At 38.6% G+C, this 13,096-nt stretch overlaps 1 protein-coding gene across 5 annotated transcripts in view; it reads left to right on the forward strand.

Annotated features, from left to right (window-relative positions):
- Window positions 1-9,383, forward strand: part of LOC133262218 (neuropilin and tolloid-like protein 2) — a 55,126-nt gene extending 45,743 nt beyond the window's left edge. For all 5 annotated transcript variants that reach the window (XM_061441175.1, XM_061441176.1, XM_061441179.1 and 2 more), the window contains 3 exons: window positions 525-753; window positions 5,226-5,339; window positions 8,405-9,383. In XM_061441175.1, the coding sequence (XP_061297159.1) occupies window positions 525-753; window positions 5,226-5,339; window positions 8,405-8,982 (921 nt within the window). In that variant the 3' untranslated portion in view covers window positions 8,983-9,383. The remainder of the gene's footprint in view (window positions 1-524; window positions 754-5,225; window positions 5,340-8,404) is intronic.
- Window positions 9,384-13,096: the final 3,713 nt, after the last annotated feature.

Genomic DNA, 13,096 nt, shown 5'->3' on the forward strand with positions numbered 1-13,096 from the left:
AATAAATTTCAATTTCCTTATTTTTACTTCAGAGCTTTCCTGACTAGACTCCTTCCCTTATATTTTAACACTGCTGTTAGGAATTAAAAAGAAAGAAAAGAGAACAGTCAAAATACCATTAACATTCTTTCAGCACATTTATGTGTTTCTCATATCTCTTCTAGAGTAATAGGTTGCACATGTAGCAGAGCTGCTTAGGGCTTTCTTCAGCAAGTATGTTGCTTTACCTTTTTTTTTTTTTACCTTTTTTTTTTCTTCCCCCCCCCCCCAAGGGGAGTAGAAACATGAGAGTAAATTATTAAGTAAAGATTGTTTTGGGGAAGGGGCCAAAGCAAAACAGACACTTAAGACAAACTTTAAGTAATACTCCACATTTACATTTCATGAGAAAATGTAAGTTTAAAAGTGCTGTGCATTGAGAGTTACACATGTGTAACGGGACAAAACATCTCCGAGATTTGCTAAGAAATACTGTCTTCTCTGTATTACTTTTCCTAGAGACATTAATTTCTCTTTTCTAACAGATTTATGTACGATTTCTCGACTATCAAATGGAGCATTCAAATGAATGCAAAAGAAACTTTGTTGCTGTGTATGATGGAAGTAGTTCTATTGAAAACCTGAAGGCAAAGTTCTGCAGTACGGTAGCAAACGATGTCATGCTGCAGACTGGGATGGGTGTGGTGCGGATGTGGGCAGACGAAGGCAGTAGGCTAAGCAGATTCAGAATGCTGTTCACTTCATTTGTGGATCGTAAGTAGATTTTAAACTGCCTATTCTCCTGGGATCAGGGTACTTTTTCAGGTATATTTTAGGAAAAGCATCAGCTATATATTATGCAGCAGGAACACATGAAAAAGGTTGTTTCCATTTCCTTCATGTACTGGCATCTAAATTAAATACTTGCTTTATTACAGTTATAAGCATGGTTCCTGAAGAAAGGCTTTCCTCCAGTCTTAAAAGGTTTATTTTTCATTTGAATTCAGTAATAATACAGCCCTAAGCTATGTCATTCTCACAAAGATTTCTACAGATGAGCACAGGCTTACTTAAAGAAGACAGCAGTGGGACTGAAGTGTGCTCTCCCATTAGCCTTCATCTTCCAGTTCTCTGCCAGATACCACAACAGGCTCTTCTCAAGCCCATACTGGATGTTCAGAAGGCTAGAGAACACGTGTGACCCTGCAGAGTCTGGATCTGGAAGTACACCCACTCCAGCTATACCTAAGCTGCTACCTCCTTCTCAGCTGCACATGGCTTGGAGCGATCCCACACGTGCTCCCTTAGGAAAGTCCAGTTGTGTTGCACAACTGTGGATAAGCAGTTAAATTCAAATTTATTTAAGAAGGCTATATTAAAAGCAGAGCTGTAAATGCAAACTGGATTTCTGTTTGTATCTCATAGCCCAGGGTGGAGATAGTCTTTATTCCCATTGTAAATGAAGACGTTTCCTGAAAGTGAGATTTTCTTTGAAGTGCTTTCTCTCTGAATTTACTGGAATTTTGTTGCCTCACATATTTATAAAGGACAACATTGTCCACATTGCAGAACCTGAAAATAAGTAGCATCTTCAGGACTAAAGTAGACTAAGTTCAGAACTGCAGAGAAGATCTGCGATACACGGGGAGAGCTGAATAAAGCATATCTGCCACTTCAGGAAATCAAACCTATGCTTGTGTCAAAGGTTTTCAAAAGACTCACTCTGCTTGAAGAATAAGTAGTACAAATTTGCTGTCAAAGAAATACCTTTCTCGACAGAACATGTCTGTAGCCAGTCCTGAAAGGGATCCTGGTCACCACCTTACAAAAAAGTTTAGGTTACAGATAAGAAGTGGATTTTATATTCTGTTCCATAAAACAGTAATTTTTTAACACAGGTGAAAAGTTACTTTCTGTAAAACAATCTTTCTAAAAAGACTGACAGAGACTTAAGAGAAATATCTTATTGCTTACTTTGCCTACATGGTAAAATAATGATTATTGCCTAGATGTAAAATAAACAATTGCATGGGTCAAACTAGTCTATTGTTTAAGCTACAAGAGGCATTTAGTAAAAGTTACATATTGTGCTTAAAACTGGTATTTACTGCAATTCACAACTTGCAAAAATTGAGAACTGCTTTTCCAGTAGCATTTATTTCAATGCAATTATTGATATTAGTGGTAGTGCAAGTTATTCCAGCTTCCAATCTAGAAAATGCTATGAATTTTGCCAGGGAAATTATCTGTTTATATTACAAATACTGGAGTGGGGTTGGGTTTTTCTTCTGTTGCGTTTGGGTTTTGGGGGGTCTTTTTGTGGTGTTTTTTTGAGTGCAAGAGGTTGAAACAGTAACTAATCCTAAAGTTAGATAACTTTGTTAACTTACAATTTTAAAGCAACTCAAAAGTCATTGGCAGAAGAAAACCTGAAAAGGTATGTGGTTATTATTATCTATGTTCTAACTTCAAATAGCATCTTTATTGGATAGGGCAATTGAAAGGTATGTGTCTGAAAAATGTTTCATGTATTTTTAAATCATAGAATCAGAATCATAGAATAGTTAGGGTTGGAAAGGACCTTAAGATCATCTAGTTCCAACCCCCCTGCCATGGGCAGGGACACCTCACACTAAACCATGTCACCCAAGGCTCTGTTCAACCTGGCCTTGAACACCGCCAGGGATGGAGCATTCACAACTTCCCTGGGCAACCCATTCCAGTGCCTCACCACCCTAACAGTAAAAAACTTCTTCCTTATATCCAGTCTAAACTTCCCTCTGTTTAAGTTTGAACCCATTACCCCTTGTCCTATCACTACAGTCCCTAATGAAGAGTCCCTCCCCAGCATCCTTATAGGCCCCCTTCAGATACTGGAAGGCTGCTATGAGGTCTCCACTCAGCCTTTTTTACTCCAGGCTGAACAACCCCAACTTTCTCAGCCTGTCTTCATACGGGAAGTGCTCCAGTCCCCTGATCATCCTCGTGGACCTCCTCTGGACTTGTTCCAACAGTTCCATGTCCTTTTTATGTTGAGGACACCAGAACTGTACACAATACTCCAAGTGAGGTCTCACGAGAGCAGAGTAGAGGGTCAGGATCAAAGGAAGCTCCTACCAGAAGTGGGGTAAGCAATTTTTCTAACTGAAAAAAAAAAAAAGTGAATCCTTGCTTATCTTATTTTCAGATCATGAGGCTATTTTTGTCTTCTACCTTACTAATGATTTGTAATTATATGAAGCCAACCATGAAAATGATCAGTATTTCTGAAAAAAATTGCATAAAAGTACTAATTGTGCATGACAGTCACCTAACACATGCCTAGAGCTTTTTGCAGAATCGACTTATGTTAAAAATCAATGTATTTGATTTCTGGCTTGGTTCAGTACATGAATAATGCTAGATACAAAGAACACTGAACATTGCACCAGCTGTTATGAGAAGAGTCCAGCTTGGGTGACATAGCCTAGTGTGAGATGTCCCTGCCCATGGCAGGGGGGTTGGAACTAGATGATCTTAAGGTCCTTTCCAACCCTAACTATTCTATGATTCTATGATTCTATGTCCTTGAAGCCCTGGAGTGGCTTCAATCATTGTGACACAATCAATCATTGTGACTTTTAGACTTGGTAATCCCCAGATAAACAAAAGGAAAATTAAGTCTATTTGTCCCATCTTTATAAACTTGTGAACAAAAGCCATCCCCAAAATACGGTAAGGAGACTTCACAGAAATGTAAAATAGAGACTGTACTGGCAGATGGAGAAGCAGCAACAGAATGCATCATCCAAATATACAGAAAGATGAAACAAATTCCCCTGTTCAGGGGAAATAAAGGGAATGTGTCTTACATCGTAACTCTTCCTCTGTGCCTCCAAAAGAACTACAACTCCATACAGATCCATACTGGAACACCAACAGATACACATGGATCCATGATAACCACTCTGGACACAAATTTCATAGTCCGTCCTTTATGTCAGAAATACTTCAGTAGGTATTGTAGCCTTTTACATACATAGCCTTTTTAAGCTATTCTGTTTAAATGACAATCCTATTTACCCTTTATAAAGTAAAGCTTGTGCAGTCTTTCTTTCCAAATTCAAAAGGAGAACCTGCCTACTCCCTTTTTCTGTCACAGACTCTGAAGCCTCACAGGAGAAGTGAGAAATTCTGTATTCAGGACTAGTCACCCTCCTCTGCCGTACCCTTTGGGTTTTGTATTGTGCTTCAGAGAATCCAGACTGCTCAAGAGAAAATTCCTTCTATGAAACCAAAGAGTAGAACATCTACCATACATCTTTGCTGTTTAATGTATAACTGACTCCACTGATAATAGACATTTCTATCAGAAAAATGCCACATTAATGAGACAAGGAGAAAATAATTTTCTTGTCCGGTGCTCTGAATCCATAAAGAATTCCCTATGAATATTACAGAACATACTGAAAAGAATTACTAATATTTTTTAGCATATTTTTTTTAATGTCAAGGAGCTATACCAAACATTCACAGAAACAAAATCTTTAGGGCAACTTTCTACTTCATTTATTTCTTCAAATTTCTAAATATATATAGACAGATAAAAAGCTAAACTGTACTCTCTCAATCCCTGCATTAGATCTAATAGGAGGATCTAGGAGCTTTGATTCACAAGCAAGAATGACTTAGATGCCTCCAGTTTCTGAAATCTCTTACAATTACTGAAACAGTCCTCCAGAAGCTGAAATCTGATTTGCCTTGAGATATTAATGGGCTCTACAATGCGTATGTTCAGGAACTGCTTCACAACATCTACATAGCAGATGCACAGCAGACTGAACAAATATAAACTGATTTTGAGCATACAATTTTTACGTATTTAAAGCCAAGTATTTTAAAACCAAGTATTAAAGCATTATTTTAAAGGCAAGTATTAAAGCCTTCTTCCATTATCTGTGTTGTGACTGTCTCTATCTGCTGCCCATTTTGAGAGAGAATTTTTTTGTAGCATTGGTAATGCCCTTGTCAGAAACCATATAAAGGGAGTAAATCATCCAGTAATTAGTGATGTGCAAGAAAAGTGCTTGTGTTTGAAATGGAGATAAAGAATTAGTATGCATGTTAAAAAAAAAAAAAAAAAGCAAACAAAAAAAAACACCAACAAACACCCTGCCCCCCCCCCCCCCCCACGAAATTTACTAATTTTATTGCAGTGCATCAATTACTGAAAATTCCTAATGTTTTCTTTCTCTTCTCTCCTGCAGCTCCCTGCTCAGGCAACACTTACTTCTGCCATAGCAACATGTGCATCAATACTTCTTTAGTGTGCAATGGCATTCAGAACTGTGCATACCCTTGGGATGAAAATCACTGCAGAGGTGAATATTATACAAAGTATAGCCTTTGTGAGCTAGGCTGGTCAATTTGCCTTTCAAGAAAGTCATGAAATGTATTCTTCCTGGAAATATGCTGAAGACAGCTATTCTACTAATCTCAGACGGGTGTTTCAAATTTTTTATTTAAACTCAGGAGACGTGCAAGCATCCTGAATATTGATCTTACTGCTTTATAATTAAATTTCTTCCTCTTCAGCATAAAGTATCTTATTTTAAAGGGATGTCAGCTTAATAGGAAATAGAAATTAGTATTTGCCAGGTTGCAGCCTATTGATTCCTAAACTTTAAAGGAAGCAAGGATTGTATGGACAGGTAATACCTTTTAGAGAAAAAAATACAGAGCTTGAAAAAGACACAAGCCTTCAAGCACAAAAAGCCTTGGGCAACAGTCTTCAAAGAGAAAGACAATTTTAAAACACTTTTTTTAAGTTGTTAATCACAGGCTATCTCAGAGTAAATGCAGCTGCTGCATATGATGTGAGAACGGGTAGGAGGAATTGTTTAGGAAGCAGAAGTCATCGCTTATGGAAAATGAACACATGTAATTCACTTCTTCTAGAAGATGGGGTGCAGGAGTATTGTTGAAATCATCACAGCTACAGGAAAAATGTGTCTCAATATCAGGTTTTGTAGGAAAAATTCTCATAATATGAGGAACTTGTTATTCTGCTAAAGTACAAATATGTTCACCTGTGCTTCAACAATCACTGAGTTTTCAGAGTTGGAACAAAACAAATTTAAGGTCATCAGTTTTTCTTGCTAAAAGAAAACCAGAAAAGAACACATGTGAGCAGGGATTTTTTTTTTTATTTTTAGACAAAGAATGGCATAAATGCTCTGAACGCATGACTCCAGAAAGTTTTAAATACGTACTGCATTTCAAAGAGAAATTGACCCTAAGGAAGGGTCAAAACCTCCTTTACAGAAAATCTTGAAATAAAATGGCTTTTCAACACACAAATCCTGCTTAATTTTTTTAGTAAATACATATTAAAAACCTTACTTTGACATTTTATTTGGGGCAAACAAAAAAATGCACACCACTCATAAATACTCTAATGCAAGGTATATTCTGGAAGCTTTCCAGTTAACAAAACTGATTCATAACTCCCAAGTTTTCAGTGTAAAAGTGAGCTCCTCTAAACAGTACTTAGCTTTGTTAATATTCGGTATTCCCTCTTAAGTGCAATTTCCAGATCTCTTTCCCATCTTTACCAACCACTTCCTAGAATTTTGCTTAGAATTCACACTTTACATACTGCAGTATTTAAAAAATTAATTCCATGAAAACCGTGTCACAATGTGAAGAAAGTGTCTTTCCCAGTTTTTGCAAATTGCTGTATCTGCTGCTGAATAACCTACCATGCTTTATGCTGAATACAGTCTAAATTTTGCTGTAATACTTGCACAGCAGATAATGAAGAGACAGCTGAAGACTGGATCCATATTGCCAGCTTAGGCAGACTGAAGGGAGACTGCTGCAACCAAATAAGCAATATCTAGCCTTAAAAAGAAAGCTTCTCACAGTTGTGTAAAATTCCTTCCGGCACCCAGAGTTCTCATGTAGTCTGTACTGATAGCTACCTAAATCTGAGCATATTGTGACCTAAGCCCAGTGGCACAAAAACTGATAGGAAAGTCAGTTGTGCGCCATTTATTTTAAGAGATTGGAGAATACATCACCTTTTGCATAACAACTTTTTGACCGGAGTATCTTCCAAGAATTAAGAAACCTAGGCACAGATGAGAGAACTGCCATAGCGCTGAAATTCATACCTCCCACAATGTATGGTAATGCTGAAATCTAAGCTAGGCATGTTTAAACCATGACAGCAGGACAAGGGAGATATCCTCCTTCACATTAAAGGGACAAGTGTAACTCAGAGTAAGACAGTCTACACTCTGAAGTAGAACTGTATTTCAGACATAACTTCTTACTAGCCAACTCCTTGGGAGTCTGTTTAGTGTATGAATTGTTTCAAATAGTGTATGATGGTGTAGAACTGTCTCCAGGCACTGTGTGCAGAGTACTTAAGTGCATAATACATATATCCAGATGGCAGGAGCCAGATATCTGAAAATAACATGCAACATCTAGGCTACTGTATTTTCTTCTACATAATCTTAAATGCTTTTTCCCCCCAGTAGAGGATGTTGCAGAATCTCAGTGTAGAATTATTTTAGTCCCCTAGGACAATCGTAGAACCATAGAATGCTTTGGGTTGAAGGGGCCTTAAAGCTCATCCATTTCCAACCCCCTTTCATGGGGCAGGGACATCTTCCACTAGACCAGACTGCTCAAGGCCCGTCCAACCTGGCCTTGAACACTGCCAGACAAGTACATTTACAGAAAAGAAATCCAAACGGAAAAACTTAATCTCCAAATAAGAATTTTTAGTATGGAAACCATCTTGTGCTGGTGCTGCCATCTTGTGTTCATATGAAGTACTAGCCAAAAGTGCCATATGATAAGGGTTGGTTGGTCCATGTCTGTTCCCCCCAGGCCCTCTTTTTTTTTTTTTTTTTCCATCTGACTTGATTACTGGACTGTTAAAACTGGAATATATCTATGTTAAAGCTCCTTGTAAACAAATAGTACAGTCACCTTCACATCATCACTATGATAATATTTCCCTTTTAAGGAAGAAATAGATAATTTTAAATCTATGTTTCCTTCTATTGACATCAATGGGAATGTTACCAGCAGGAGCAAAACATGATAAGAGAAGTATCAGCTGTAGCTGTTACTTTAAGCCTACTTAACTTGTGGATTTTGGAATGTGAACTGATCAGTAGAGGTTCAGGATTAAAGCCACATCCTAGCTCAGTCAGCCTACGCTGGCCACAGAGTTCCACCTGCCACTGAAATACCATGTGGTGGCCAGTAACAGACAGGGAATTAGACTTGCTGAACAAATGCACAGATCCAGGATGATAAATCCCATTGACACACAGATCTAGTCTCCAATGCCATTAAGTCATTAAGCATGATCAAAAATGTGAAAAATCATAAACCCGTCATCATAAGCCTAATTTTTTCTTTGCAGAAAAGAAAATAACTGGATTGTTTGAACAAATCACCAAAACTCATGGAACAATCATTGCCATCACATCAGGGATAGTTTTAGTACTTCTCATCATTTCAATTCTAGTACAAGTAAAGCAACCTCGCAAAAAGCTTATGGCTTGCAAGACTTCTTTCAATAAAGCTGGCTTCCAGGAAGTATTTGATCCTCCACATTATGGACTATTTTCATTAAGGGACAAAGAAATTTCTGCAGATCTGGAAGATTTATCAGAGGAACTTGAAAACTACCAGAAAATGAGACGCCCTTCAACAGCTTCCAGATGCATTCGTGACCACCACTGTGGTTCCCAGGCCTCTAATGCCAAACAAAGCAGGACAAACCTCAGCTCCATGGAACTTCCCTTCTGCAATGACTTTGCACAGCCTCAGCCAATGAAAACATTTAACAGCACATTCAGGAATAGTTACACTTTCAAACAAGTGCATGACTGCCCTGAACAAGTCATAGAAGACAGGGTGATGGAGGAGATTCCGTGTGAAATTTATGTTCGAAGAAGAGAAGATATGACACAAGGTTCATTATCTATTGACTTTTGATTTCCTAGTGAAGGTGGTATCAGTGTCTATACAAGATGCTTGTGTATAATGCCTGAATATATTCAAAGTGTATTATATGCAGCGTGAGATGCACACACTTTTAGCTTGTTATACTTCATTTAAAAAAAAAGTCTGCCTAACTAATTCTTGCTGAGAAATGGTGGATTTCCTCCCATCTTCCCAAGCTACCTACCTAGTGGAGGAGTAAGACAGAGACTTTGCATGAATATTATAAGTAAAGGATATTGGAAGAAAAAAACAGCTACTAATCACTTAAGACCGAAACCAATGATACTATTCTCTTACTCATATCATTTTCTCTTCTTTAGATGCCTGCATTTCAAGACAATTTTAATACCTCAGTTAGTTACATAAATAAAAGTGCACCGCATGTATGTCAACATATGAGTCTTATTTTATTTGTCAAATTGAAAGTAGTGCTAAATGCCAGTTGAGACTCGAGAATTATGTTACAGCCATCTGTTTAATCTTGCCTACTATTTATATTGCCTTCAATGATCAGTTCCTCACTCTATGTTTTCTGAGAAATAAGTGAAAAGGATTACTGCCTTTTAAAATTCCAAGTCACATAAATTTTAGTACATTTGAACATATGTAATTTTGCAGCTTCTGGTTAAAACAAAAGTAAGTACCCATGTTAGTCTAGATGCAGACTTTTACAATAGTATTCTGTCACGGTTTAAGCCCAGCCGGTAACTCAGAACCACGCAGCCACTCACTCACTCCTCCCCTTTCTCCCCAGTGCTCCAAGAGGGATGGGGAGGAGAATCGAAAGAATGTAAATAACTCCCACGGGTTGAGATAAGAATAGTCCGGCAACTAAGGCATAATACAAAACCACTACTACCACTACCACTACCACCAATAATAATGATGATAAGAGAAATAAGAAAGGGAAAGAATATAAAACTAAAAGGGAAAAAGAAAAGACAACAAAAACAATAAACACAAATGATGCACAATGCAATTTCTCACCACCCACCAACCGATACTCTGCCGACCCAAGCAGTGATCTGGGCCTTCTAGGTAACTCCCCCCAATTTATATAGTGGGCATGAAGTGCTGTGGTATGGAATACCCCTTTGGCTACTTGGGGTCAAGTGTCCTGTCTCTGCTTCCTCCTGGCTTACTGTGCCCTTCCTCACAGGCAGAGCATGAGACTGAGAAAGTCCTTGGTCGGAGTAAACATTACTTAGCAACAACTAAAAACATTGGTGTTACCAGCATTGTTCCCAGGCTGAAAGTCAAAAACACAGCACTGCACCAGCTACTAAGAAGGAGAAAAATGACTGCTACAGCAGAACCCAGCTGAACTGTACACAGTACTCCTAGTGAGGTCTCACGAGAGCAGAGTGGAAGGGCAGGATCACCTGCTTTGACCTGCTGGTCAAACTCCTATTTGATGCAGCCCAGGATACAGTTGGCTTTCTAGGCTGCGAGTGCACACTGCCGGCTCATGTTAAGTTTCTCATCGACCAACACCCCCAAGTCCTTCTCTGCAGGGTTGCTCTGAATCTCTTCTCCACCCAATCTGTAGCTGTGTCTGGGACTGCTTTGACCCAGGTGTAGGACCTTGCACTTGGCTTTGTTAAAATCCATAAGGTTGGCATCGGCCCACCTCACAAACGAGTCAAGGTCCCTCTGGATGGCATTTCTTCCCTCCAGGGTATCAACCGAACCACACAGCTTGGTGTCATCGGCAAACTTGCTGAGGGCGCACTCAATCCCAATCTCCATGTCACCGACAAAGATGTTGAACAAGACCCAATACCAATCCTGAGGGAAACCACTCGTTACTGGTCTCCAGCTGGACATTGAGCCATTGACCATAACTCTTTGCATGCGGCCATCCAGCCAGTTCTTTATCCTCCGAGTACTCCTGTCGTGGTTTAAACCCAGACACACAGCTCGTTCACTCACTCCCTCCCTTCCTCCCTCTTTCTTTCCTTCACCACCACGCCCCCCCCACTCCCGGAGGGATGGGGTGGAGAATCGAAAGAATGTAACTCCCAAGGGTTGAGATAAGAACAGTCCAGTAACTAAGGTATAACACAAATCACTGCTGCTACCATTAATAATAGTAATTATAAGAGAAAATAACAAGGGAAGAGAATATGATACCACCCGCTGAAATGAGTCCAACCCCGGAATATTTCATATTTCCAGGAAGAATACATTTCATGACTTTCTTGAAAGGCAAATTGACCAGCCTAGCTCACAAAGGCTATACTTTGTATAATATTCACCTCTGCAGTGATTTTCATCCCAAGGGTATGCACAGTTCTGAATGCCATTGCACACTAAAGAAGTATTGATGCACATGTTGCTATGGCAGAAGTAAGTGTTGCCTGAGCAGGGAGCTGCAGGAGAGAAGAGAAAGAAAACATTAGGAATTTTCAGTAATTGATGCACTGCAATAAAATTAGTAAATTTCGGGGGGGGGGGGGGGGGCAGGGTGTTTGTTGGTGTTTTTTTTTGTTTGCTTTTTTTTTTTTTTTTTTAACATGCATACTAATTCTTTATCTCCATTTCAAACACAAGCACTTTTCTTGCACATCACTAATTACTGGATGATTTACTCCCTTTATATGGTTTCTGACAAGGGCATTACCAATGCTACAAAAAAATTCTCTCTCAAAATGGGCAGCAGATAGAGACAGTCACAACACAGATAATGGAAGAAGGCTTTAATACTTGCCTTTAAAATAATGCTTTAATACTTGGTTTTAAAATACTTGGCTTTAAATACGTAAAAATTGTATGCTCAAAATCAGTTTATATTTGTTCAGTCTGCTGTGCATCTGCTATGTAGATGTTGTGAAGCAGTTCCTGAACATACGCATTGTAGAGCCCATTAATATCTCAAGGCAAATCAGATTTCAGCTTCTGGAGGACTGTTTCAGTAATTGTAAGAGATTTCAGAAACTGGAGGCATCTAAGTCATTCTTGCTTGTGAATCAAAGCTCCTAGATCCTCCTATTAGATCTAATGCAGGGATTGAGAGAGTACAGTTTAGCTTTTTATCTGTCTATATATATTTAGAAATTTGAAGAAATAAATGAAGTAGAAAGTTGCCCTAAAGATTTTGTTTCTGTGAATGTTTGGTATAGCTCCTTGACATTAAAAAAAATATGCTAAAAAATATTAGTAATTCTTTTCAGTATGTTCTGTAATATTCATAGGGAATTCTTTATGGATTCAGAGCACCGGACAAGAAAATTATTTTCTCCTTGTCTCATTAATGTGGCATTTTTCTGATAGAAATGTCTATTATCAGTGGAGTCAGTTATACATTAAACAGCAAAGATGTATGGTAGATGTTCTACTCTTTGGTTTCATAGAAGGAATTTTCTCTTGAGCAGTCTGGATTCTCTGAAGCACAATACAAAACCCAAAGGGTACGGCAGAGGAGGGTGACTAGTCCTGAATACAGAATTTCTCACTTCTCCTGTGAGGCTTCAGAGTCTGTGACAGAAAAAGGGAGTAGGCAGGTTCTCCTTTTGAATTTGGAAAGAAAGACTGCACAAGCTTTACTTTATAAAGGGTAAATAGGATTGTCATTTAAACAGAATAGCTTAAAAAGGCTATGTATGTAAAAGGCTACAATACCTACTGAAGTATTTCTGACATAAAGGACGGACTATGAAATTTGTGTCCAGAGTGGTTATCATGGATCCATGTGTATCTGTTGGTGTTCCAGTATGGATCTGTATGGAGTTGTAGTTCTTTTGGAGGCACAGAGGAAGAGTTACGATGTAAGACACATTCCCTTTATTTCCCCTGAACAGGGGAATTTGTTTCATCTTTCTGTATATTTGGATGATGCATTCTGTTGCTGCTTCTCCATCTGCCAGTACAGTCTCTATTTTACATTTCTGTGAAGTCTCCTTACCGTATTTTGGGGATGGCTTTTGTTCACAAGTTTATAAAGATGGGACAAATAGACTTAATTTTCCTTTTGTTTATCTGGGGATTACCAAGTCTAAAAGTCACAATGATTGATTGTGTCACAATGATTGAAGCCACTCCAGGGCTTCAAGGACATAGAATCATAGAATCATAGAATAGTTAGGGTTGGAAAGGACCTTAAGAT

Source organism: Pezoporus flaviventris, unplaced genomic scaffold, assembly GCF_033815535.1.
Source record: "Pezoporus flaviventris isolate CSIRO_AGI_PZ_B2104156 unplaced genomic scaffold, CSIRO_AGI_Pfla_v1 ptg000199l, whole genome shotgun sequence".
In the NCBI taxonomy this organism is placed as follows: domain Eukaryota; kingdom Metazoa; phylum Chordata; class Aves; order Psittaciformes; family Psittacidae; genus Pezoporus; species Pezoporus flaviventris.